The following is a 27,781-nucleotide window of genomic DNA, read 5'->3' as shown; positions in this document are numbered from 1 at the left end:
ATACTACTAGCCTCCTTTACTTTCATAGTGCTAGGTGATTTATGTGCAAGGCTGACAGTTGTTATTGGGAATTGAGCCAGTTAGGAAAGGAGTGAACTAGAAATGAGTAGCAATGTACTTAAAAAAGAGGGACTCAACCTAGGTGTGGAGGCTGACCCTCTCGGGCCAAGGTATCTAAAGAGCTTGGCAACTTGCTAAAATAAGAGCAGCGACCTCTACTGGGATAACCTACCTGAAGTCCTTTGCATTTGCTGTTTCTTCCATCTGAATCATTCTTTCCCCAGATATCCAGATGGGTCATATCCTTGCTTCACTTAGAGAGGCCCTCCCTGTCTGCAATAAATAGACTACAACTCCCTATCACTATCTGTTCTCTAACCTTGCTTTATTATTCTTTAAAGCACTTAACACTGCCTGACATTATGTTACATACTGATTTGTTTATTGTCTTTCTCCTTCACTAGAATATAAGCTCCTCATGGGTAGGAACTCTGCTTATTTTGTTCACTACTGCATATGCAACATTTACAACAGTATTTGTCATATAGTAAATGATCAGCAAATATTTTTTGAGCAGATAAATCTACCTTCCATTTTTTACATTGACCAGAATTTGGTTGTCTGAAGGTTGGTGGGAGTTTTAAGGAGTGATGCCTATTCTTGGTCAGGACCCCAGTTAGTGGCTGAGAGATGAGGTATTCAGTCTTCACACAGGGAGATGCAGTGGCAGAAGCATATATACAGGCTGATATTTAGCACAACTGCTCAAGACTAAGGCAAGAGCTGTGAGTGCTGCAACTCTGGGATTAAGCAAACATCAGGGTTGAACCAGGGGTCTGGGGGTAGTGAGGCAATTAAGTCTAAACTGTTAGAATCTGGAGAAATGATTTAATTTCATACCTAGACCCCTCTCCATTCTTTTTTCAGTTCGTTTGTTCATGCAGTAATTCAGTGCCTTGTGTTATTCTAGGTAAAGGAAATACAGAGACAAGTCAAATAATATCCTTGTTTTCATTAAACTTGCATTCTAAAGGAGGAACATGGTCAACACAAACTAATAAATAATTTCTTATAGTGTTCATTGCTATGGAGAAATCATCATAAAAGAAGGTACTGGAATAAAGATGAATTTCATCTCCATGTTAGTGCTGTGTTGGAATCACTAGTTATTACTCAAAATGAAGAGTTGCTCACACGGGGCATGCTCTGAGCAATGAATTACTAAGTAACTGGGAATTAGTAACTGTCATTTTCTATCTATAAATGATTTCTTAGATTATTAAGGTGTGCAGTGTGTGTTCTACATTTATCAAAAAAATAATTGATTATAATCAGGTTATAGGTAATTGATGTGAATACTTGATAACCACTTATAAAAGAAAGTAAGGTAGAATTTAACTTTGGGATTTACCACAATATTTATTTGTAAGCTTTAAATATGTTTGACTTAAGTATCTTTGAATTGATTAGTCAGTCACATTTACTGAGACAGTATAGTCAAAGTTCAGCTCTCTGAAACCCTCAACAGTGATTTGTTCTATACAGATAAGATTTCTGTGAAAGTGAGTATGCTGTCCATTAAAAAGCAAAACTTAGTTTATCATTAAGAAATATTTATTTAATTTCTACTCTTTCAGGCACTGTGTTAAGTACCAAATATGCGTTGAAGAAAACAAGTATTGTCCTTGTCCTCATGAGTTTGCGGTCAAGTAGGGGAAGCATAATTTAAACAAGTAAAATTAGAAATTGTGGTAAATGCAGAGAAGACAGAGCAGATTGTTATGAGAATATAACAAAAGGAATATGATTTAGATTAGAGGAGTTCAAGAACCATGAAGGATCTGAGATTTTAACCCTACTTAAAAAGGCTAGCCTGCCGAAGTGTTCTGGATATTGTCAGAAGACATGAGACTCCTGGGTCAGAGCAGAACTTTATTACTCACAGCACAGCAAGCCGCGTGAGTATGGGCATATCTGTATGTTGGTTCCCCGTGCCTCCAGGCCTCCTGGGGAGACGCAGTTTGGGCCCATGTGAATGGTACATATGCTGTGAGTTTGTGTCACAGGTGAGAACTTCAAGCTTGGAGAATGTACAGCTTTTGCCGTAAGCAGTAAGCAAGCCTGCTCTTTGTGTGCAGGGCAAAGTTACCTGTTACAAAGTTACAAAGAGTTACCTGTTTCAAGGTTGCTTGCTACAAATGCAAACCTGATAAATGGCCTGGATAAAGAGCAACCAGGGCCTCTCATTGGCATACCTTGCAAGAATGTGTGGGGACACTCAGGCCATGGTGAATGACCTCTTCATCAGCAAGGAGAGATTTCACAGAAGTCCTCTCCAAGATTTTTTTTTTAAACAGCTTTACTAGAGTATAATTGGTATACAGTAAACTGAACATAAAGTGTACAGTTTGGTAAGTTTTGACGTATGTGCACACCCATGAAAGCATCACAAGTCAAGATCAATGAATGTATTTCTCACCCGCAAAAGTTTCCATGTACCCCTTTGTAATTCCTCTCCCCACCATCTCCTTTCTTCTTCCCCAGGCAAATTCTGACCAGCTTTTTGTCACTATCTATTGGTTTACCTTTCCTAGAGCTGTGTACAGATTGAATGATACAGCATGTATTGTGTATTCTTATTTGTCTTTCATGCTGCATGACTGTTTTTAGATTCATCCATATTGTATTATGTATTTACTTCTGGATAGTATTCCATTGTGCAGATATACTATAGTTTGTGTATGCATTCACTTGTTGATGGACATTTGGGTTGTTTCCAGTTTTGGGCTATTACAAATAAAGGTGCTTTGAATGTTCATATAGAAGTCTGTATATGGACATATACTTTTTTTTCTGTTGGCTAAACATGTAGAAGAGGAATAGTTTGACCATATGGTGGGTATGTCTTTAACAGTTTAAGAAAATGCTAGGCTGTTTTGCAGAATGATAATACAATTTTTCCATTCTACCAACAGTATACAAGAGTTTCAGTTCCTCTATCCTCACCAACATTTGATTTTTTTTTTTAAATTTTTGCCATTCTAACAGGTATATAGTCATATCTCATTGTGATTTTCTTTTGAATTTGACTCCAAAAGCAAAGGCAACAAAAGGAAAAATAAACAAGTGGGACTATATCAAACAAAAAAGCTTCTGTACAGCAAAAGAAATCATCAACAAAATGAAAGGGCAGCCTACTGAATGGGAAAAAAATATTTGCAAATCATATACCTGACAAAGGGTTTATATCTAAAGTATACATAGAACCCATACAACTCATAGCAAAAAATCAAACTATCCCGTTAAAAAATGGGCAAAGGATCTGAGTAGACATTTTTCCAAAGACAACGTATAGATGGCTAACAGGTATGTGAAAAGATGCTCAACATCACTAATCATCAGCAAAATGGAAATCAAAACCACAATGAGGTATAATCTCAAACCTGTTAGAATGGCTAGTATCAAAAAGACAAGAAATAACAAGTGTTGATGAGGTTGTGGAGAAAAGGGTGGGAATGTAAATTGATGCAGCCACTAGGAAAGAGTATGGAGGTTCCTCAAAAAAATTAAAAACAGAAATGATCCAGCAATTCCACTTCCAGGTATTTATCCAGGATTTAAAAAATATTTCTGTTACTGATTTCTAATCTAAAACTGTTTTGGTTTTCATACTTTGTATGACTTGGAACCTTTTAAATTTATTTAGACTGTTTCTTGGCATCAGAAATCGTTGATTTTGGTAAATGTTTCATGTGTACTTGAAAATAATGGCTACTTTGCTGTTTTGGATAACGTATTCTATAAATGTCAATTACTGATTTTCTGTGTACTTGTTTTATCATTTATTGAGAGAAAGAATTAAAATCTTCAACTGTAATTGTTGATTTGTCTATTTCCTTATAGATTAAGTTTCAAAATATATGGTCCACATATCACGTGCAGTAAATAGTCTGGGAGGAAAATTACTGTTACTGACATTACTTTGAAAGACCTTATTAGAACACATCTTTGGTTTGTCCTATAGTATAGGCTATTTCTGGCACCATCTTCACATACAAAAGAAATTTTTATTTGCTACATTTTATTTTTTATCATTTATCTAATCCATTTTATTGTTTTGCTTGGCAGCTTCTATGTTTTTGAAACAGGCATTTGAAGGAGAATACCCTAAATTATTGCGTCTTTATAATGACTTATGGAAGCGTCTTCAACAATACAGCCAAAGTATTCAAGGAAATTTTAATTCAAGTGGAACTGCAGACCTCTATGCTGAATTACAACACATGGAAGATGATACACAAGACATATTCATACCAAAGAAGCCAGATTATGAGTATGTTTGTTTAATCAAACCTGTTTGTTGGCCTGTTAAGGATTTTGTCTTTTATTTTTATTATAAGTTAGAAAATGGGAAAACGCTAATCTTTGTGAATACTTGTAATGATTACTATTTATTTATTTACTTTAAAAGACTTCACAACACTTTTAACTGAAGAAGTCGAAATTTATCCTTAGTTGAGCAGCCTGGTTCCTGATTAAGATTCGTTTTAAAGTATATCACCAATTAAGGTGAATAGAAGCTAAGAGATGAGCATATGTGGTCATTATCATTTAATTGATATTATAAGATAACTTGTAATTACATCAGACACCATCATTATTGATGGACCACTGGCATAAATGTGATATAAAAGGAAATGGTGTGTTCAGGAACTATAGCGGAAATAAATGTTATTCTGGGATGGATTCTCCGTCTGGTGGGAAAAAACTAAGTACAGTCAAAATTAAACCTGAAAATCTCTTAGATTATTCATGAAATACAGTATATGTAGCCATATTTATAAGCCACATCGGAAAAATTGTACCGTCTCAATAAGCTTAAACCAGCCAGCTTTCCTCCTAAATTGAAAAAGAGTATTGTTTTCAGATTTCTCTTTGAGCACCAAATCAATTGATTGGCTTGCACACCATCTTTAAACACTAGAATCATTTATTGTGATGAGACTGACTCAAGTAGCAGTAGATTCTGATCACTGACCTTGTAATAAAAAGGTTAGATTTATGAGTGCTATTTTAATGTTTATCTTAAAAAATTTTTCTCCTGAATACTTATAGCTGAATTGTATCCACTGTAGTAAGAAGTTCTGACTGGTAAAATAGAGGAAGTTTTGACTGGGAAAACAAGTGGCGTAAGGGTAGGCTGGTATGATAGAAGGAGACGCTGTTGTTCTCTTCAGTTACTCTTTCATGCTAAACATGGAGATTAGGTGAGGACTAATGGAAAGAGGGGACAAGAAGACTGAAAATTTATCTGTTGATATTCAAAGATCTTGCAATGTATTAAGGTTTTTTTAAGTATACAAAATAGCATATATAGTATCATTGCATTTCTGGCTTAGTTTTATTTTTAAATTCATATGTTGGCACTGAAAAGCTCTGGAAATGTACATAGCACAAGGTAATAGTGTTTTATGTCCAAGAGGTAGAGTTTTTATTTTGTATTTTCTGCTTTTACTTAAAATGAGCATATGTTACTCGTGGGGATAGAGGAGAGGCAGTAAATGCAATGTAGAGAAAAAAATCAGAATAAAAAAAAACCACTGTGTTTTGGGACATCATTATCACCTTTTGGAGACTGACTTCAGTAAGGTGGGGAAGAGGACTTATGACCTATATTCTTCTAAGAAACCAAAAAATAATGAGGATATAATAAGGAAACAATGACAATATGATTTATATATTCTTTTGAGAAGTGAGGCAAGAGACAAACATAAATTTGACCATGGTAGCTGAGCCAAAGGAAAGGTTTTTTTTTGTTGTTTTTAATGACAGAGGGAAAGCTGAGAGTTTTTATAGATAGAAGTAGCCAGTGGAGAGAGAAAGTGAAGAAAAGAGATAATGAATGGAACGAGACCTTAGAATAATCTGAATAGAATCAAGGCACAAATAACCAGGTTAACATAACATTTTTCATCATCGAGTATTCATGCTGAATTTTTGAGAGCTATTCTTGCTATGAAGAAAACAAAACAAGATAATGTGACAGTGTTTTATATAGGGTGGTCAGAGAAGACCTCTATGGAAAGGTAACATTTGACCCAAGATCGAGATAATGTGAAGAAATCAACCATGGAAGATTTGGAGTAAGATTTTTGCAGGCAGAGAGAAGAGCAAATTTAGAGTCTGAGAATATTAAGATGGGGAGGTTGAGAAATAGAAAGCTGAACACAAAGAATGAGGGAGAGTGGGGGGTAAAAAATTGGGTCAGAGAGGAGGGGAACGTAAGATCATGTAGGGCTTTACTCACCATGATATGGGGTTTAGAGTTTATTTAAAACACTGGAAACCTTTGCTTTTAAACAGAGGAATGATAGGAACTGATAAACATTTAAAAATTAGCATGCTGGCTTCTTTGTGGACAACTAAGGGGGAGCGTCACCACATTGAAAGAGAAGCTGTTTTGTTTATCCAGACAGGAAATGATAATGGCTTGAAGTAGGATGAGTGGATGAGATGGTGAGAACTGGTCAAATTGATTCGAGATATAGTGTAGAGGGCAAGCCAGTAGAAATTGCTGGTAGCTCGCATTTGAGAGGAAAAGAAGAATCAAGGATATGTGTGGACAAGTTGGGAGAAGCCTAATGATTGGAAGACATTGTTGCATCGAGTGGTGGTTTTTTGTTTGTTTCGTTTTTGTTTGTTAGTGGGGGTGTTTTTTTTTTTTTTTTTTTTTTTTGGCCATGCCACACGGCTTGTGGGATTTTAGTTCCCTGACCAGGGATCGAACCCAGGCCCTCCGCGTTGAGAGTGTGGAGTCCTAACCACTGTACTGCCAGGGAATTCCCCATCGAGTAGTGTTAAGGTTTTTCTTTTGAAACTGTTGAATCAAAGATGCAAATTGAGTTGTTACAGAGTTGTTGAAAACGTAGTTGAATGTGAATCAGGGCTAGAAATACATATTTGAGAGTCATCACTCTGCAGATCTTTAAAAATCATGGGACTGGAGGAGATTCCATAGGGAAGATACATATAAAGAGAAAAGGGAACTTTGGCCCAAGATAATGCACTCCAAAATTTATAGATTGTGCAGAGGAGTGGCAGCCTGCAAGACTAAGAAGAAAAAAAATGGTGAGATACGAGGAAAACTGAAAGTTATGTGGAACTCCAAAGAATGAGTTCATTTCAGTCAGAGGAGGAATGGTTAACTGTGTCACATGCTGTTGAAAAGCTGAAGAAGCTTAGAACTGAGAAGTGACCTCTTGATATACCAAAATAAGGTTGTTCAAGGCCTAGATGTGGAATGGTGGCTCAAAAGCATTATTAGAATTGATGAAAGACAGAATGGGAGGAGATTGACTTCTGGGATGACAGCCGTCCCCACTCCGCTGACCCACCCCACAGTGAGTCTGGTGAAAACTATTAAAAACCAAACAATTTGAAGTGTCTGGAAATGGTTTTAAAAGCAAACAGCAAATGAAAAATCATCGACTCAAGAAAGTCTATGAAAATTCGGTAGAAAGAATTCCGTAAGAGCCTGTGATATTAGAACCAAGACTGTTGTTCCTCCCTCCCTCTTCCCAGCTCAGCAAGGCATAGGTTCCACTCAGGACTGTGACAGCCAAGAACAAAGGGCTCCCTCCCCCGCCACTCCTAACTGGAGGGCTTTCTTTCTAAGAAGAGCAGAACTGCAGCGTTTCTCATCCTGCCCTCAGTTGCCAGTTAGCTGAAGTGAAGCCTCAGACAGATGAGATCAATAGGTGGGTGCTTCCTTATTGTGCACAACACCCATGTGTTATGTATATGTTATCACGATAAAAACAAAGCATATTAAGCAAATTTTTAAAAATTTAAAAAAATGTGTTCACACACAAATTTGTAATGAATGTTTATAGCAGCATTCATAATCACCAAAAGATAGAAACACCCAATATGTCCATCAGCAGACAGATGGGTAACCACATGTGATATATCCACATATGAATGAAGGAATGAAGAACTGACACGTATTACAACATGACTGAACCTTGAAAAAATTATGTTAAGTGAAAAAAGCCACATATAAAACCCACATATGCTGTATGATCCTATTCCTATGAAAGTTAAGAATAGGGAAATCTATAGAGATATAAAGCATATTAGTGGTTGCTTAGGGCTGGGGATGGGGTGAGGGGGGTAAATGGTTAAAGCTAAAGGATATGAGTTTTCTTTTGAAGGTGATAAAAATGTTCTAGGATTGAGCATGGTGATGGTTGCACATACCTGTGAATATACTGAAAACCATTGAATTATACACTTTAAATGGTTGAATTGAATGTAAATTAAATCTTGATAAAGCAGTTTTAAAAAAAGAGAGAACAGGAAAGAAGGAGGTAGGTAATTCTTCTGAGAGGTTTTGATATGAACAAAGGAATAAAGCTACTCTTTCTTTGGGATAAGAGGAAAATCGCCGAGGGTAGGTGAAGTTACAAAGGAAAAAATAAGCTAGCATCAGGTTGATGAATATCATTGCCAGTGGTTTTGGTCTTAGTGTAAAGTTGAGGCAGATGGTCAGCTGTGGAGAGTGAAGGGCTGCAGAAGTAGAATTTTAATACCTTGAGCTTCAGGTCTTCTTGAAATTAAGAGGTTTGCATAAACATTTAATACAAACAATTTACTTTTTCTCTGCAATACATGGAACGCTTAGCAGCAGATACAGAGACCATCTAAATGAGATTTTCTTCGTAAGAGCTTTGAAAGGAAGGTAAATTAGAAAAATCAGGATGCTAATGAGAGCACCTTGAAATGGTGGGCTGATGGAGGATGAGCGTAGGGTTCTGTAGCGCTGATCACTGTAAGGTCAAAGAGCAAGTTCTTTTGAGTAAAATCTAGCACTTTTATTGATATACAAAGCCCAGCATGATTTGTTCCATCTGTTTTCTCTTAGACCTCATCTTGTACTGTTCTCCTGTCACTTAAGTGCTCTGCTTCTCTAACTTTTTGTCAAACGCAGCCAGGTCTAAGTCCCTTCTCAGGGCCTTTGCACTTGTTCTCTCCCGATAGAAAGCGCCTACCCTGGAAATCTATATAATTTGCTCCCTCTTTTCCCTCACATCTTCTCAGGAAGCTTTCCCTTGCCTCACCCTATGTAAAATTGGATTTAAAAAAAAAACGGTCTCTGGCTTCCTTACTTCCTTTTTCTCTTAGAATTTTTTACTCTCCATTGTATTCTGTAGTTAACTCATTTAAAAATTTTATTTCTTTTTTTGTGTGTTTCTCAGAAGTCTTTTTTTTTTTTTATTAGTTTTTATTGCAGTAGAGTTGATTTACAATATTGTGTTCTCAGAAGTCTCTTTAAGGGGACAGGGAGTTTTTTTTAACTGACTTCATTGCTACATTTCCCGCAATACCTGGCAAATTGTAGACATTTGAGAGAATTTGTAGGCGGGAAGGAGATAGTGGCAAGTGGGGGCGTGGAAAGTTGTCTTCGAGCTTGGAGACGTCAGAGGTAGAGCAGTTCAAAACGATGACTCAAACATGGAAGCTCCATAGTAAAGCTAAAATGAAAGTAGACTTCTAGTACAGGACAGGTTTTAGAAAAGTTGTTTGTTTTGACATTGTAATCACCAAGGATCCTTTTTTCCCCCCCCCAGATTCTTCAGGTTTCCCAAAACTAACAGGGTGGAGTAAGGTAGGGAGCAGGGGAGGCTGGCAGCCGCTGGAGCAGGGCTGGGGTGAGGCTGTGCTTTGCCTCCACCTGCGGCCGGCCCCCTGCCATGTCGTTCTTGTGCTCCTCCTTCATCTCTGTGTCAGCAGGCTGGTCTCCGGCAGCGACCGCAGCCTTGGTCTTGCTCTCCTCTTCAGCCAGCCTCTCAAACATGTTGGCATAGAGCTGCTTCACCCCTGCGAGCTGCTTGAGGGTTGGCTGCTGGCAGATAGCCAGCTGGGCCTTGGCAGCTTTGGTGTTGGAGTAGAGCTGCAGGACCTTCTGGAAGGATCCTTGGAGAACAAGGAGAATGTTCGTACTTATAATTTAGTGCTGAAATTTCTGCAGAAGAGAGAAGAGGCTTCTTAAGGTCAGTAAATGACCGGAGCAAAAATAGGAAAGACATTTAAATAGCTGGTGTGGACTTCAGTAGAGGATTGCCTCAGACACATTTAGACACTAGTTCTTCCCTGTTCCCATTGTGGTCTTTCTCGCATCATGTTATGGAAGTTATTACAGTTCACACTTTACCTGCACATTTCTTCACTGGACTGTAAAGCAAATTTCATCTCTATCTTCCCAGCACTCAATGAGGGCTGGCACATAGTATTCTCAGGAACTATGTGTTGAGTGAAATACTTATTGAATGAGAAATTGTTAAGAGATAAGTATGGAATTGTGATGTAGGAGCCAAGAGCGTTCTGACCTCTAGGTCTTGTCAGTTGACCAGCGAAGGTGGAAAAGGAGAAAGCCAAGTTTCCTATACCTGAAGGAGCAGGTCAGATGTTTTAAAGATGAACATTTAGGGTGAAGGGGGATTTGTTTTTGTTTGTTTGTTTAAGATAATGGAAAGGCCAGTAGAAGGATCATAAACAGGGGTGATGTGAGAAGATAGAGTTAATTATATGGTTATAGGTATTTGATAGTAATTGTCAGAGGTAAAATATAAGATACAATAGTTGGACAAGTAAATGAAAATCAACAGAAATAACTGAAGACATAGGAGGACTGAGGAGGAAAGAAGTGTTTAGTAGGCTAAATTTTAGTTTGTGAAGAATGTTGTAAAACAAATTAACTTAGAACTACAATTGGGAGTATTTGGGTGATTGTGGGACTTGCACAAGCACTTTTTATTTTGTCCTCATTCTTGTTAGTATCAGTTTTGGCATCAGAAGGCTGATAAAAACCTACACCTGTATACTTCCCTCTTAGGCACTGAGCTTGTGAGAGGGCAGCTGTTGTGTGTGAAAAGAGTTGAGCTGGTGGGAGCAGGTCTCTGCAGACTTGCCTCTCTTGTATGCTCTATAGAAACATGCTAAGTGAAGGCATGGCCCCATTAGAATTAACAAGATTTTACAGTGTTACTCTTTTAGTTTCAAGCGACAAACTTACTACAGTAGGTACTGGTGCATATTATATAACATTTATGCCCAGGAATTATGTATAAATTAAAATGTTGAGTTCTTAATAAGCATTTAATTATGTAAATATATTTATACATTTTTAAACAAAATTTTTTCTTTTCTTCATATAGAGTTACATTTTATATAGGAGATATGTTTTTAAGAAAGGCATTTACAACCTGATACACTAGCACTTAGTTTTGTATAATTTAAGTTCATTTTTAATAAACTTTGTTCCCACAGTCCAGGAAAGGCTTTGAAAGACTCATTACGACCCTATGAGGCTGCTTATCTGTCAAAATCCTTATCTCGACTCTTTGATCCTATCAACTTGGTTTTTCCCCCTGGTGGTCGTAATCCTCCTTCTGCCGATGAACTTGAAGGTATCATTAAAACTATAGCAAGGTATGTATTTTCATATAATGGCATGCCATAAAATGCCTGCCACATTTGTTAGTCATGTATAATGGCAGTACATCTTTAATTTATCTCAAATTATTCAAATAATTAGTCTGGAAATTAAATCAAGAGTTTTGCATTGAGGGAGTGCACATGTAGTAAGTATCAATACTTGAGATTCCAATTAACAAAACCATTTAAATACAGTCTAAAAATAGTCAATTATCATTATTTTGTATTTTGTCAAGGATACAAAGTAAAACAACCTAATTCTTTATGCCATAGTAAATTTCTAATATTACATAGGAAAGTTAATATAAAAATAATTTTACAAATTGAGAAGCTAAAGCATGGAGATCAACTTTTTTTTATCTTAAATCCAGAAAGTACTTCATGGTGTACAAGGATTATAATCCTGATTAGTCTACTTGCGTTTGCTATTTTAAGCTTTCTAAGTGAATGTGACAGCTTTTAAAACTCTCAAAAGGGAAGATACGCTAGCAGAGGTGCCACCTGAATGGTTGTGGATGATGTATTTATGCTGTTGCTTTTAGACATTTTATTGACCCCCCAGGTTAATCTGCAGTTGAGACTATCTCAGTTCCTGTCATAATAACAAGTTGTCATAACAGTAGGTCTATACATTTATAGGTGAACATTTTGAGGAGTAAAATTAGTAGTTAAGCAATATAGAACCAAGGTATAAAAGTCTAGATTCTTTCAGATGACAAATTTGAAGATGGTGATTCTGAGGCATGTGAGAGTACGACTAAAAAGCCACAGGTATAATATGCATATCTATCTAAACACAGCGTCGAAATTGCCTAGCATCTTGATCCTAAATCTTTCCACAGTTATCTTGACTTTCCAAAGTCCTGACTATAGATGATTATACCCTAATGTCTCCGTTATTTGTTTCATATGGTAGTGGCAAAACTGGTCATGGATTGAACTTGATCTCTTTACCTGTTTATGGACATGTTAAAGAGTTATCTCTCCCATTCCCCGGTGCAGTTTGACAATCCTGTGATCGATTGTAAGGTGGGACTTGAAGAAGCATACTTATGCCATTGTTTAATAGAATGTGAAAGTGAACTTTAATAAAATTATGTCTCACTGGTATATGAAAGGGCATTTTTGTCACACATAGTAAGCACTGATGTTGTTTTAAAGTCCTTCACTTTCTTCATAAAGGCAACCTGGTAAGTGCCAAGATTTATTCTGCTACTTGAGAGACAATAATTACTTTTCTTGCTTTCTACTTGTATATGCATTTTCATCCAATTTTTAACTCTTAATTAAAAATTAACTTTTAAAAAGTTAACTTCCCGTGGTCTTTGTAAATACTTTTTTTTTGCAATTACCTCAAATGTCCCAATTAATCCAATGTTAAAGTTGAAAATAAGCATGACAAAGAAATACTTTAAGAATCCAAATTTTTAAAATTTCAAGTTAAATCCTTGTTATGCTTTTGATATATTTAAAAAGCTATTTTATCAAAATAGCATGAATTGGCATAATTTCTACAGAAACTAAGTATCTTTATGTATCTTGTAATTTATATTTTTAGCCTTTGTCCTTCCAAGGTCACCATTTCCATTCAAGAGCTGTCATTTCCTTGCAGATGTCTGTGACATGCAGTGTCTCTAATTGCACTTACCAGTATTAACAAGAGTGCTACTTGAAAAATCTGCACACAATTTACTCTCTTAATCACAGCCTGAACTCACACATGACGTGCTTTTATTGATGAAAAACTGGTCATTAACCAGACAGTCTTAGAGCACTTTTTCCTAATGCTGTATTTAGGAGGGAAAATGAAACAGTGCAATCAGTTCTTGGAGGCAACCAGTGAAATCTATTAAAAAAATCACCACATTGTTTATTGGGATTAGGTTTATATGTTGCTCTTTACTTTGTTGATGAACTGTGTTGCTAATAATTAAAGTCTGTTTTTGTTTTCTCTAGTGAACTAAATGTAGCTGCTGTTGATGCAGACCTCACATTAGCTGTGTCAAAAAACGTCGCAAAGACCATCCAGTTGTATGGTGTAAAATCGGAGCAGCTGGTAAGTGATAATCCCTTCTGTAAGCTTTCATGATTTTGTTTAAAATTACTAATTACACAATACTTGACTAACTATAAATATTGAATTGACTGAATATTAATTTACTGGAAAATTTTATAGTGAATTTTTGAAACTTTCTTATGAATTTAAACCAGAAAAAAATGTTACCTCTTAAAAATTGACCCTCCTACCATTGCTACACTTACAAAATGCAGGCAGGTTTTATAAGACTTTTTAAAAAATGCATGTGCCACTTTATGGGCTAAATTATGTATATATATATATTTTTTTAATTATGTATATTTTTAAGTATAATTATTTCAAATTGATCAAATTTCCTGTCATGAGACCACTCACTCCAGATATCATTCATGTGCTGTTACCTAGTGTGAAATTGACTTGAACCATCAGAAAATGATTGGAGGAAGTGAAGTGCTTAAAACTGTAAAAGAAAAATGTTGATTTACTTTCTAAAGGTTCTAACCCTAGACTGTGGAAGTTTAGCTCCAAAATTACTCTTTTCGAAACAGCTGTTTGCATATATTTAAAATAATAGCTGCATGCCTGAATCATAATCTTAATTCTCTACATTAATGTTTTAAAGTTAAGCATACATATTTAACTAGTAGATATGTATGCTAACTGAAATCCAAGGAGTAAGGCTTTAGTACATCTTTAACTGTCATTGATGGACTAATTTTAGAGAATGTGCCAAAATGTGGTATCTCTACTGTCATTATAGGGATAGCCAACCATGTTTTTTTGTTGTTGTTGTTTGGCTTCCCTGACTGCTCCAATTGAAACATCATAAAATGAAGTACAGTTGACCCTTGAACAACTTGGGGGTTGGAGCACCTACCCTCCCTGCCGTCAAAAATCCATGTATAATTGATAGTCAGCTCTCCGTTTTCGTGGATCTCCTTGTCATCCCTTCCGCGTCGGTGGATTCAACCAACTGTGGATCATGTAGTACTGTAGTATTTACTACTGAAAAAAATCCGCATGTAAGTGGACCCTCCCAGTTCAAACCCATGTTGTTCAAGGGTCAATTGTAATCTGGCTTTACCTATATCCTAGTAGTTCTACCTGGTTCTGGAATAATTTTTAGAGTAGGTTGGTAACAAATTGAACTTAAGGAATTTGCATAAAATGATCCTTGGTGCTAACAGTCATTTCATGAGACCTTCCTGCTTTCAGTTCCAATGGATGGCTCCATTGTGTTTGCATATTAATATGGTGCTATTTTCTACTCAATTATTCTTGCAGCCTTGACAAATAATTTAGAAGCATCTTTTTTTTTTAACTTTGTTTATTGAAAACTGGCCCTACAGAGACCATGGACGCTCTTTGTAGGTAATTAGATGACTAATTTTTCCCTCAAACTTTTTTTATAGAAGCTTTATTATGATACTTATTACTTTTAAAAACATGGTTTATTGCTATAAATGAAATTCGGTATTATCTCCAGTAGAGTTCAGCGTAATTACTGAAAGTGTCAGGAAAAAAATATCCTTATGAGATAGTCCCACCTGAAAACAACATTATAAAGAAGAGCCAGCATATATATGGAAAATATATCACTCTTCTGTGTCAGGCGGGGGCAGTGGTAAATGTAACATGTGACTTCAGTTAAGGCACTGGCGGCAAAAGGCTTTAACAAAATTAAAATATACCAAAAACATTGGATTGAATTGATGCTGTTGGTCAAATAGTCTGTGACCCTAAATTACTCAGGCCTATCATCCTTCAGTGCTAAAGGGTAACAGAAAGTCACTGACTTAAAATTTTTTTTTTTTTTAGACAGTAAACATGGTCTATTTTTGCTTCTTTCCAATAGAATACATATGATCACATTTTTTTTTTATACAGCAGGTTCTTATTAGTCATCCATTTTATACACATCAGTGTATACATGTCAATCCCAATCGCCCAATTAACACCACGACCACCACCCCCCCACCACTTTCCCCCCTTGGTGTCCATACGTTTGTTCTCTACATCTGTGTCTCAGTTTCTACCCTGCAAACCGGTTCATCTGTACCATTTTTCTAGATTCCACATATATGCGTTAATATACGATATTTGTTTTTCTCTTTCTGACTTACTTCACTCTGTGTGACAGTCTCTAGATCCACTCACGTCTCAACAAATGACCCAATTTCGTTCCTTTTTTATGGTTGAGTAATATTCCATTGTATATATGTACCACATCTTCTTTATCCATTCTTCTGTCGATTGGCATTTAGGTTGCTTCCATGACCTGGCTATTTTAAATAGTGCTGCAATGAACATTGTGGTGCATGTGTCTTTTTGAATTGTGGTTTTCGCTGGGTATATGCCCAGTAGTGGGATTGCTGAATCATATGGTAATTCTATTTTTAGTTTTTAAAGGAACCTCCATACTGTTCTCCATATTGGCTGTATCAGTTTACATGCCCACCAACAGTGCAAGAGGGTTCCCTTTTCTCCACACCCTCTCCAGTATTTGTTGTTTGTAGATTTTCTGATGATGCCCATTCTAACTGGTGTGAGGTGATACCTCATTGTAGTTTTGATTTGCATTTCTCTAATAATTAGTGATGTTGAGCAGCTTTTCATGTGATTCTTGGCCATCTGTATGTCTTCTTTGGAGAAATGTCTATTTAGGTCTTCTGCCCATTTTTGGATTGGGTTGTTTGTTTTTTTAATATCGAGCTGCATGAGCTGTTTATATATTTTGGAGATTAATCGTTTGTCAGTTGATTCGTTTGCAAATATTTTCACCCATTCTGAGGGTTGTCTTTTGGTCTTGTTTATGGTTTCCTTTGCTGTGCAAAAGCTTTGAAGTTTCATTAGGTCCCATTTGTTTATTTTTGTTTTTATTTCCATTACTCTAGGAGGTGGATCAAAAAAGATCTTGCTGTGCTTTATGTCAAAGAGTGTTCCTCCTATGTTTTCCTCTAAGAGTTTTATAGTATCCGATCATACATTTAGGTCTCTAATCCATTTTGAGTTTATTTTTGTGTATGTTGTTAGGGAGTGTTCTAATTTCATTCTTTTACATGTAACTGTCCAGTTTTCCCAGCATCACTTATTGAAGAGACTGTCTTTTCTCCATTGTATATCTTTGCCTCCTTTGTCATAGATTAGTTGACCATAGGTGAGTGGGTTTACCTCTGGGCTTTCTATCCTGTTCCATTGATCTATGTTTCTGTTTTTGTGCCAGTACAATATTGTCTTGATTACTGTAGCTTTGTAGTGTAGTCTGAAGTCAGGGAGTCTGATTCCTCCAGCTCCGTTTTTTTCCCTCAAGACTGCTTTGGCTATTTGGGGTCTTTTGTGTCTCCATATAAATTTTAAGATTTTTTGTTCTACTTCCGTAAAAAATGCCATAGGTAATTTGATAGGGATTGCATTGAATCTGTAGATTGCTTTAGGTAGTATAGTCATTTCCACAATATTGATTCTTGCAATCCAAGAACATGGTATATCTCTCCACCTGTTGGTATCATCTTTAATTTATTTAATCAGTGTCTTATAGTTCTCTGCATACAGGTCTTTTGTCTCCCTAGGTAGGTTTATTCCTAGGTATTTTATTCTTCTTGTTGCAGTGGTAAATGGGAGTGTTTCCTTAATTTCTCTTTCAGATTTTTCATCATTAGTGTATAGGAATGCAAGATATTTCTGTGCATTAATTTTGTATCCTGCCACTTTACCAAATTCACTGGTTAGCTCTAGTAGTTTTCTGGTGGCATCTTTAGGATTCTCTATGTATAGTATCATGTCATCTGCAAACAGTGACAGTTTTACTTCTTTTCCAATTTGTATTCCTTTTATTTCTTGTTCTTCTCTGATTGCTGAGGCTAGGACTTCCAAAACTGTGTTGAATAATAGAGGTGAGAATGGACATCCTTGTCTTGTTCCTGATCTTAGGGGAAATGCTTTCAGTTTTTCACCATTGAGAATGATGTTTGCTGTGGGTTTGTCATATATGACCTTTATTATGTTGAGGTAAGTTCCCTCTGTGCCTAGTTTCTGGAGGGTTTTTATTATAAATCGGTGTTGAATTTTGTCAAAAGCTTTTTCTGCATCTACTGAGATGATCATATGGTTTTTCTCCTTCAGTCTGTTAATATGGTGTATCACATTGATTGATCTGTGTATATTGAAGAATCCTTGCATCCCTGGGATAAATCCCACTTGATCGTGGTGTATGATCCTTTTAATGTGTTGTTGGATTCTGTTTGCTAGTATTTTGTTGAGGATTTTTGCATCTATATTCATCAGTGATATTGGTCTGTAATTTTCTTTTTTTGTAGTATCTTTGTCTGGTTTTGTTATCAGGGTGATGGTGGCCTCATAGAGTGAGTTTGGGAGTGTTCGTTCCTCTGCAATTTTTTGGAAGAGTTTGAGAAGGATGGGTGTTAGCTCTTCTCTAAATGTTTGATAGAATTCACCTGTGAAGCCATCTGGTCCTGGACTTTTGTTTGTTGGAAGATTTTTAATCACAGTTTCAATTTCATTACTTGTGATTGGTCTGTTCATATTTTCTATTTCTTCCTGGTTCAGTCTTGGAAGGTTATACCTTTCTAAGAACTTGTCCATTTCTTCCAGGTTGTCCATTTTATTGGCATAGAGTTGCTTGTAGTAGTCTCTTAGGATGCTTTGTATTTCTGCGGTGTCTGTTGTAACTTCTCCTTTTTCATTTCTAATTTTTTTGATTTGAGTCCTCTCCCTCTTTTTCTTGATGAGTCTGGCTAATGGCTTATCAATTTTGTTTATCTTCTCAAAGAACCAGCTTTTAGTTTTATTGATCTTTGCTATTTTCTTTGTTTCTATTTCAGTTATTTCTGCTCTGATCTTTGTGATTTCTTTCCTTCTGCTCACTTTGGGTTTTGTTTGTTCTTCTGTCTCTAGTTCCTTTAGGTGTAAGGTTAGATTATTTATTTGAGATTTTTCTTGTTTTTTGAGGTAGGCTTGTATAGCTATAAACTTCCCTCTTAGAACTGCTTTTGCTGTATCCCATAGGTTTTGGATTGTCGTGTTTTCATTGTCATTTGTCTCTAGGTATTTTTTGATTTCCTCTTTGATTTCTTCAGTGATCTCTTGGTTATTTAGTAACGTAGTGTTTAGCCTCCATGTGTTTGTGTTTTTTACATTTTTTTCCCTGTAATTCATTTCTAATCTCATAGCATTGTGGTCAGAAAAGATGCTTGATATGATTTCAATTTTCTTAAATTTACTGAGGCTTGATTTGTGACCCAAGATGTGATCCATCCTGGAGAATGTTCCATGCGCACTTGAGAAGAAAGTGTAATCTGCTGCTTTTGGAGGGAATGTCCTATAAATATCAATTAAATCTATCTGGTCTATTGTGACATTTAAAGCTTCTGTTTCCTTTTTTATTTTCATTTTGGATGATCTGTCCATTGGTGTAAGTGAGGTGTTAAAGTCCCCCGCTATTATTGTGTTACTGTCGATTTCCTGTTTTACAGCTGTTAGCAGTTGCCTTATGTATTGAGATGCTCCTATGTTGGGTGCATACATATTTATAATTGTTATATCTTCTTGGATTGATCCCTTGATCATTATGTAGTGTCCTTCCTTGTCTCTTGTAACATTCTTTATTTTAAAGTCTATTTTATCTGATATGAGTATAGCTACTCCAGCTTTCTTTTGATTTCCATTTGCATGGAATATCTTTTTCCATCCCCTCTTTTTCAGTCTGTATGTGTCCCTAGGTCTGAAGTGGGTCTCTTGTAGACAACATATATATGGGTCTTGTTTTTGTATCCATTCAGCAAGCCTGTGTCTTTTGGTTGGAGCATTTAATCCATTCACATTTAAGGTAATTATCGAGATGTATGTTCCTATTACCATTTTCTTAATTGTTTTGGGTTTGTTTTTGTAGGTCCTTTTCTTCTCTTGTGTTTCCCACTTAGAGAAGTTCCTTTAGCATTTGTTGTAGAGCTGGTGTGGTGGTGCTGAATTCTCTTAGCGTTTGCTTGTCTGTAAAGCTTTTGATTTCTCCATCAAATCTAAATGAGATCCTTGCCGGGTAGAGTAATCTTGGCTGTAGCTTCTTCCCTTTCATCACTTTAAGTATATCATGCCACTCCTTTCTGGCTTGTAGAGTTTCTGCTGAGAAATCAGCTGTTAACCTTATGTGAGTTCCCTTGTATGTTATTTGTCGTTTTTCCTTGCTGCTTTCAGTAATTTTTCTTTGTCTTTAATTTTTGCCAATTTGATTACCATGTGTCTCGGCATGTTTCTCCTTGGGTTTATCCTGTATGGGACTCGCTGTGCTTCCTGAACTTGGGTGACTATTTCCTTTCCCATGTTAGGGAAGTTTTCGACTATAATCTCGTCAAATATTTTCTTGGGTCCTTTCTCTCTCTCTTCTCCTCCTGGGTCCCCTATAATGTGAATGTTGTTGCGTTTAATGTTGTCCCAGAGGTCTCTTAGGCTGTCTTCATTTCCTTTCATTCTTTTTTCTTTATTCTGTTCCACAGCAGTGAATTCCACCATTCTGTCTTCCAGGTCACTTATCCGTTCTTCTGCCTCAATTATTCTGCTATTGATTCCTTCTAGTGTAGTTTTCATTTCAGTTTTTGTATTGTTCATCTCTGTTTGTTTGTACTTTAATTCTTCTAGGTCTTTGTTAAACATTTCTTGCATCTTCTCGATCTTTGCCTCCATTGTTTTTCCAAGGTCCTGGATCGTCTTCACTATCGTTATTCTGAATTCTTTTTCTGGAAGGTTGCCTATCTCCACTTCATTTAGTTGTTTTTCTGGGGTTTTATCTTGTTCCTTCATCTGGTACATAGCCCTCTGCCTTTTCATCTTGTCTATCTTTCTGTGAATGTGGTTTTTGTTCCACAGGCTGCAGGATTGTAGTTCTTCTTGCTTCTGCTGTCTGCCCACTGGTGGATGAGGCTATCTAAGAGGCTTGTGCAGGTTTCCTGATGGGAGGGACTGGTGGTGGGTAGAGCTTGGTGTTGCTCTGGTGGGCAGAGCTCAGTAAAACTTTAATCCACTTGACTGCTGATGGGTGGGGCTGGGTTCCCTCCCTGTTGGTTGTTTGGCCTGAGGCAACCCAACAGTGGAGCCTACCTGGGCTCTTTGGTGAGGCTAATGGCAGACTCAGGGAGGGCTCACGCCAAGGAGTACTTCCCAGAACTTCTGCTGCTAGTGTCCTTGTCCCCACGGTGAGCCACAGCCACCCCCTGCCTCTGCAGGAGACCCTCCAACACTAGCAGGTAGGTCTGGTTCAGTCTTCCCTGGGGTCATTGCTCCTTCCTCTGGGTCCCGATGTGCACACTACTTTGTGTGTGCCCTCCAAGAGTGGAGTCTGTGTTTCCCCCAGTCCTGTTGAAGTCCTGCAGTCAAATCCCACTAGCCTTCAAAGTCTGATTCTCTAGGAATTCCTCCTCCCGTTGCCAGAGCCCCAGGTTGGGAAGCCTGACGTGGGGCTCAGAAGCTTCACTCCAGTGGGTGGACTTCTGTGGTATAAGTGTTCTCCAGTCTGTGAGTCACCCACCCAGCAGTTATGGGATTTGATTTTGCTGTGATTGCGCCCCTCCTACCGTCTCATTGTGGCTTCTCCTTCGTCTTTGGATGTGGGGTATCTTTTTTGGTGAGTTCCAGTGTCTTCCTGTCAGTGATTGTCCAGCAGCTAGTTGTGATTCTGGTATTCTCACAAGAGGGAGTGAGAGCACGTCCTTCTACTCCGCCATCTTGTTCACAGTTTATTAAAATGTTTTTAAGTGAATTTTTTTTAAGGTAGTTTTAGTTTTCTACTTTCATTTTAGTGTTTAAAGAAAGCCTAAGCATTAAATAACAGTTCAAAGAGCATCATATGTTTATTATTTTAAATATTATTGAGTAATGACAAGTAACGTTTTAATGTTCATCTCTTGTTTTTTGGCTATTAATAACACTATTTCTGCCACTCCTCTCTGTTTTTAAATTTGACAAGTTTTGTTCTTTGATCTTGCCATATTCCTCTTCCTTTATAATTACTTCACTGAAAACATTTAGAAGAAAATAGCCAAGTGTTAAATCTTTAGTGAGAGCAAGATTGAAACACGTTTTAAAGTAGAATATCTACTCTATCTGTAAGTGGAAATGTTGACTTGAAATTTGGTATGTCTGTAAAGGGAGAATTCTTTTTATAGGTGAGATGTTTAAGTCTCAAGTCCACAAGGTTGAAAAGTGACAGAAATCAGATCATTAATGAATGTTTAAGCTGTGAAATAAAGGAAAGCTAGAATTTTAACAACAGTGTGTTTTTTAAAAGGGCGACCTGAAAATACAAAACTTGAAATGTAGAATGAGCAGCTTTCCAGAATCCTAAATTTATTTTCCTAAAGGTTAGTTGTGGAAGTTTCTTTGCTATCAGAACATTTTAGCATGCTTAACTATAGCTTTAGTTCACATCAGGAGAAAGGATGGTAAAAGGATTTCTCAAGTTGATCCTTTGTGTGGACCTTCTTTATGGCCATCGAAACTCACTATGTGTTTTCGGATATATTCTTTCATATGCCTAAAAAAGCTATATGTTTTTCTTTTCAACCTTATTATTTGAATGTCTTAGGATATAGTAGAATATAACATATATGAGTTATATACATAGTACATATATTTGCTTATAATAATCTGAAATTATTTTATCATTACACATGTATTTCTTTTTTCTAAGTCTTCTTTGTTATTAATCACCAGAGTTATGTGTCATAAAAACCTAAAGCTCTATAGGGACAAATCCTTACATCCTTCTTTCTGACTCTTAAATGGTACCAGAGAATTCATTTTTTAAGGTTAGGATAGGGCCATAAAAATAACTACCATTATTAAACATCTATAGTGGCTTGGATTGTGCCAAGGCATTAAAATGTATTATCTAATTTATCTCACAACAACCCTTGAAATGGAAGTATCAATCCGCCACTACAAAATGTGGAAATTGAAGCTGAGAGAGCTTAGTAGCCTGGCCGATATAGACTGCTGAAAGTGCAATGCCGGCAGGCAAGTCTTGAAACTAGCATTCAAACTCCAATTTGAGTCTAGACCAAGCTTTAAAACTCTCTTGTACCACAACACAAATACATCTTTCTTTTTTACTTAAGTAGTATTGTTTTGTGATTTACTTACCCACTTTACAATATAACATAGAGATCTATATCTGCTATTTTAATACATGCATAGTATATTTACTTCTTTATTCTTAACAGATAGTGTCTTAGTCCATTCGGGCTACTGTAACAAAATGCCCTAAACTGGGTGACTTATAAACAACAGCAATTTATTTTTCACAGTTCTGGAGGCTGGCAAGTCCAAGATCAAGGCATCAGCAGATTTGGTATTTGGTGAGAGCCCCTTTCTTGGTTCATAGATGGCTGTCTTTGTTCTGTAAGCTCACAGTGTAGAAGGGGCAAGGGGGCCTTCTCAAGCCTCTCTTACAAGGGCACTAATCCCATCCATGAGCGCTCTGCCCTCATAACCTAATCAGCTGCCAAAGACTCCCACCACCTGGGGCATTAGGTTTCAACATATGAATTGATGGGCGGAGGGTACGAACATTCAGATGGTAGCAGATATTTAGATGGTTTAGTGATTTAATTTAGAAATAACAGGGATTTAGCCTTGAATTCGCACATGTGAGTTATAAGTCTTAGGGTTTACTTCCTTTAACATGTATTTAATTTAGTATGTTTCCAAGGTGCTCTTTTGTGAAAATGAGATCAGTGTTTTTTTAGACTGTCTTCATTTAAGAATTCTTACTCATTTGTCTTGACAGCAACTGTGAAGTTATAATTAATTTACTAAGTAGAATTTTATGTTCCAAATACACACACACACACCTATAGATGTATATATATCATAATATTTTGTGATTGAACAAATTGATTATATAATGGTGATATATTGGTAATTTGTATAGTTCTGAAATGTGAACTTTAGTAGAAAATGTCACTAGACCTTGCTATCACAAATTTGAATCAATGTTTTCCTTGTTCTCTATATGTTAAAAGAAAATTAAAGTATTATTATCTAAGGGAATTATTGTGATACCTTGATAATATATAAGCTTACAAACTATTGTGATAACAAAATTATAGGCAAATAATACTAGTAAGTATTCCTTTTAAAAGGTAAATTGTTAGGGCATTTTCTAATAATAACTATTATCTGATGGTTTCTGGGCATGACATATAGAATCCCAGTATAAATGTCAAATGTTATAAATTGTGAAAAAGTAGATTGGCATTTCATTAGGTTGCAGACCATTTGAAACAATAATAAGGATGACATTTAAGGGGAGGTTTCAGCTTCAGTGCAGGCCAGTAGCTGTGTATGATGAGGTCAGTAGCTCTAGACGACCGTAGGGTTTTTTAAAAGCTTTGTAAATATACACTTTATTCTTTGTATAATTAACAAGTAGTTTAGAGACTTGACATTCTTATAATGGAAGAAAACCTGCATGTGTGATATTTAAATGATGATATAGAAACATAGGAGTTTAACTTTTTTAGTTTTAAAAGGATTGTTTAATGCAGATTTAAATGTCGTCTACCTGGATACTGCTCCATATAATATCATATGGTAATAGCCTGTGTTATTAACATTCAAGTAGAAGATTTTTTTAAAAATATGAAATCGCTTGGAAGAGTTTTTATGTTAGGCGCAAGCAGAGGAAACGTATCAGTAGATTCTCTTGAACCAAACGCGCTTTAGCTGTAATACAAATACACAGATCCCTTGGGTTACCTACCCTCTTGATTCTTTAGACAGCTTTCCACCCTTTCTTGCCTCTCTTCTTATGTTGGTGTATTTTAGGATCACTCCTTCTTTTCGTTAAGACAGCTCTCTGGGGGCTGTTTCAGGTCAGTAGTAAGTAGTCATGCTGTCTAAGATTCAGTAGGCCATAGTGAAGACACAGAGAAATGTCAAATAATGATGTTGTAATTAGGAAATATTTTCAGCAGAAAGTTAAAAATGCAGTCGTCAGTTAAAGTCTGTGAAAGTCTGTTTAACTGTTGCCACAAAATTGTTGTATAATAGCTACAAAATCTGAGTTGCATGCAATAAGCATTTATTGCTTATACGTCTTGGGGCCTGTGAGGGGCAGCTAGGTGACTTTGCTGACTTTGGCTGGGTTTACTCCATACCAGGCTAGCTGCTGATCTAGGCTGGCTTTAACCATAGTTAATACTCTGTTCTTCATGTCTCTAATCCTGCAGCAGGCTATTCTGACCTTGATCTCACTGTGAAGGCAGAGGCACAAGAGAGAAAATAGCCCCGTAAGTCTGGCTCACCAAAGCAACCCAGCCACAGTGCAATATTAAGTAGCAAAGGATATGGCTGCAGAAAGAGATGAAGGATTGGGGCCAATTATGCCGTGTGTCACAAAGCCAAGTTGGGAACTTGGCAACAGAAAAAGAGAGTTAATGAGCTTTTCTTTTTAATTCCCAATGCCCTAATCTCCCTACTTGAATCCTAATAGTGTGTATTAAATTTTTAAAATATTTGTTTGTATATATGTATTGGGATATAATTGATACATAACATTATATTAGTTTCAGGTGCACAACCTAACTTTTTTTTTTCTTGTGATGAGAACTTTTAAGATTTTCTCTTTTAGCAACTTTCAAATATACAATACGGTATTGTTAGCTGTAGTCCCCCTGCTGTACCTTACATCCCTGGACTTACTGTCTTATAACTGGAATTTTGTACCTTTTGACCATCTTCACCCATTTCCTCCACCCCTTACCCCTCACCTCTAGCAGCCACCAATCTGTTCTCTTGTATCTATGAGTTTGTTTTGTTTTGTTTTTTAGATTCTACATATAAGTGAAATCAAAGGGCTTTTTGTTTTCCTCTATCTGACTTATTTTACTTAGCATAATGCCCTCAAGGTCCATCCATGTTGTCACAAATGGCAGGATTTCCTTCTTTTTTTGTGGCTGAATAATATTCCATTATACATATACACCACATTTTCTTTATCCATTCATTTGCCATGGACCCTTAGGTTGTTTCCACATCTTGGCTAGTGTAAATAATGCTTCAGTGAACATAGGGGTGCATATATCTTTTCCAGATAGTGATTGCATTTTCTTCAGATTGCTGAATCGTATGGTAGCTCTGTTTTTAATTTCTTGAGGAACCTCCATACTGTTTTCCACAGTGGCTGTACCAGTTTACGTTCTCACCATCAGTGCACAGCGTTCCCTTTTCTCCACATCCTCACCAGTGCTTGTTATTTCTTATCTTTTTCTTACCAGACACTTTAACAGATGTGAAGTGATACCTCTTTATGGTTTTGATTTGCATTTCCCTGATGATTAGTGATGTTGAGCACTTTTTAATGTACCTGTTTGCCATCTGGGTATCTTCTTTGAAAAATGTCTTTTCAGATCCTCTGCCCATCTTTCAATCAGACTGGTTTTTGGATGTTGAGTTGTATGGATACATGATTTGCAAATATTTACTCCTAAGTGTGTATGAAATTTTTATGGCATATGACTATCAGCTTCATAGCCCAAAGAAGTTAGAAATTCATTACTATGATAATTTACTTAATGATTTTAATTAATGTTAATTTACTTTTAAAAATTATGAGCCTTTTTCTGTATGGCCTTATTTGATGACATATATTTTGTTCCCTTATCATATATTGTATTCTTGAATCTTTGTTGTCCTAAACTTGTTTACATTACCACAAGCATATAATATTAATTTTTCCCCTCTCCTATTTTTCCTTATGTCTTTCATTACAAAATATACTTTCATTTATTTCTTCCTTTATTTCAGAATGTGAACAAATAAAACAAATACAATTTTCCATGTCAACTCCAGAAAGTACAAGAAGTAATTAGAGACTTGAAAAGAAACTGGGCACTTGGATCAGGCCCCCACGAGTTTTCACTGCCATGTTAGCACTTTGATACCATGAAGGTTTTTAAAATATATAATTCAGCTTTTCTAGATGTTGCCATTGGCAGGATTAGTCTGAATTACCTGGTCCATTTTTACTGGAATTGGAAGTGATCTTAAAACTATAGAGCTTTTATATCTTTTCAAGCATCTTAGTGATCAAGAAGGTATAATCTTATCCCTGTTTCAAGGTATAGGAATATAATTTAATTCTCTAATGTATACTTAAAAATTATACTATTTTAAAGTATGTTTCTAGGAGAGAAAGTTGGCAGCATTTAGTCAGGGTTAGGCTGTGATTCACTCAGAGTACCCTATTCCCTAGTACGCACAGTCATACAAATACGTAAAATGACAAAGATATAGCTACACTTACAAATAAAATAGAAAGAAAACCTATATTTACCTCCTAGGGCTGCCATAGGTATCAGCCTAGTGTGACACAAGGCAAGATGGCCTTGCAAATGGAACCAAAGCCAAAACACGCTCAGGGATTGGCTCTTACAATATCCAGTGTGATGGGATCTCTGAGCCACCAGCATTAGACGTGATTTTGAATTGCAGAACTGTGGTGGTAGTGGTCGGGAGGGAGGCATGGTTGAAAGGGCAACTATAAAACCCCCAGGCAACGGGGACAAACGGAGTAACCATAGAGGAAGACAGTTTTCACAGAGGAGCCTCTGAGAGCTTTCAAGGGACTAGGCTAGTTCTCGTATTTCTTCTGAATTTTATGACGTATTTGTAACTTCAAGGTGCTGAAAAGCTGAAAATGCATTGCTGTCTACCTGTAGATTGTGTGCTCCTGCTCTCTCTTATCAGCAGAAAAACAGCAGTCTTGATTTGATAAAAATGACAAAAAGACACTTTCTTTTAAAAATCAGGATGCAAACTAAAATTCACTGCATTTGAGTATAAAAGAACTCATTTGCATCTTAGAAATTATTGATTGTCTTTTCCCTTTACTATATCAAGCACATAGCAGCTAACTTTTTGGCAGCCAACTTTTACTAAACTCACTAGTATGAACTTGTGCCAATTTAGATTATTTTCTGAGACATACCTAAAAAAATGGTACATATGGAAAGTGTTCTCTCTGTGATAGGGCTCCAGAAAATCTTCTTTCTCCTTTGTGGACAACCTTTTTGAAAAATCGTTTTTCAATGTCTTAGGGTAGGAATTGCTAATCTAGGAGTTCTGTGAAGGGTTTTCAGGGGATCTGTGAACCCCAGGAAATTATAAAATGTTATTTTATATGAGTTTTTTCTGGAAAAATGTTGTAACAGGTTTCAAAGAGGTCTGTGACCCCTC

The 27,781-nt window shown here is 36.5% G+C and overlaps 1 protein-coding gene across 1 annotated transcript in view; it reads left to right on the top strand.

Annotated features, from left to right (window-relative positions):
• Positions 1–27,781, top strand: part of COG5 (component of oligomeric golgi complex 5) — a 281,556-nt gene that overhangs the window by 202,005 nt on the left and 51,770 nt on the right. The window contains exons 12-14 of the mRNA XM_036862985.1: positions 4,129–4,333; positions 11,329–11,490; positions 13,453–13,552. Of these exons, the coding sequence (XP_036718880.1) occupies positions 4,129–4,333; positions 11,329–11,490; positions 13,453–13,552 (467 nt within the window). The remainder of the gene's footprint in view (positions 1–4,128; positions 4,334–11,328; positions 11,491–13,452; positions 13,553–27,781) is intronic.

The sequence above is a fragment of the Balaenoptera musculus genome, chromosome 9 (genome assembly GCF_009873245.2).
Source record: "Balaenoptera musculus isolate JJ_BM4_2016_0621 chromosome 9, mBalMus1.pri.v3, whole genome shotgun sequence".
NCBI lineage: Eukaryota > Metazoa > Chordata > Mammalia > Artiodactyla > Balaenopteridae > Balaenoptera > Balaenoptera musculus.
This window is presented reverse-complemented; position numbering and strand designations above follow the sequence as displayed.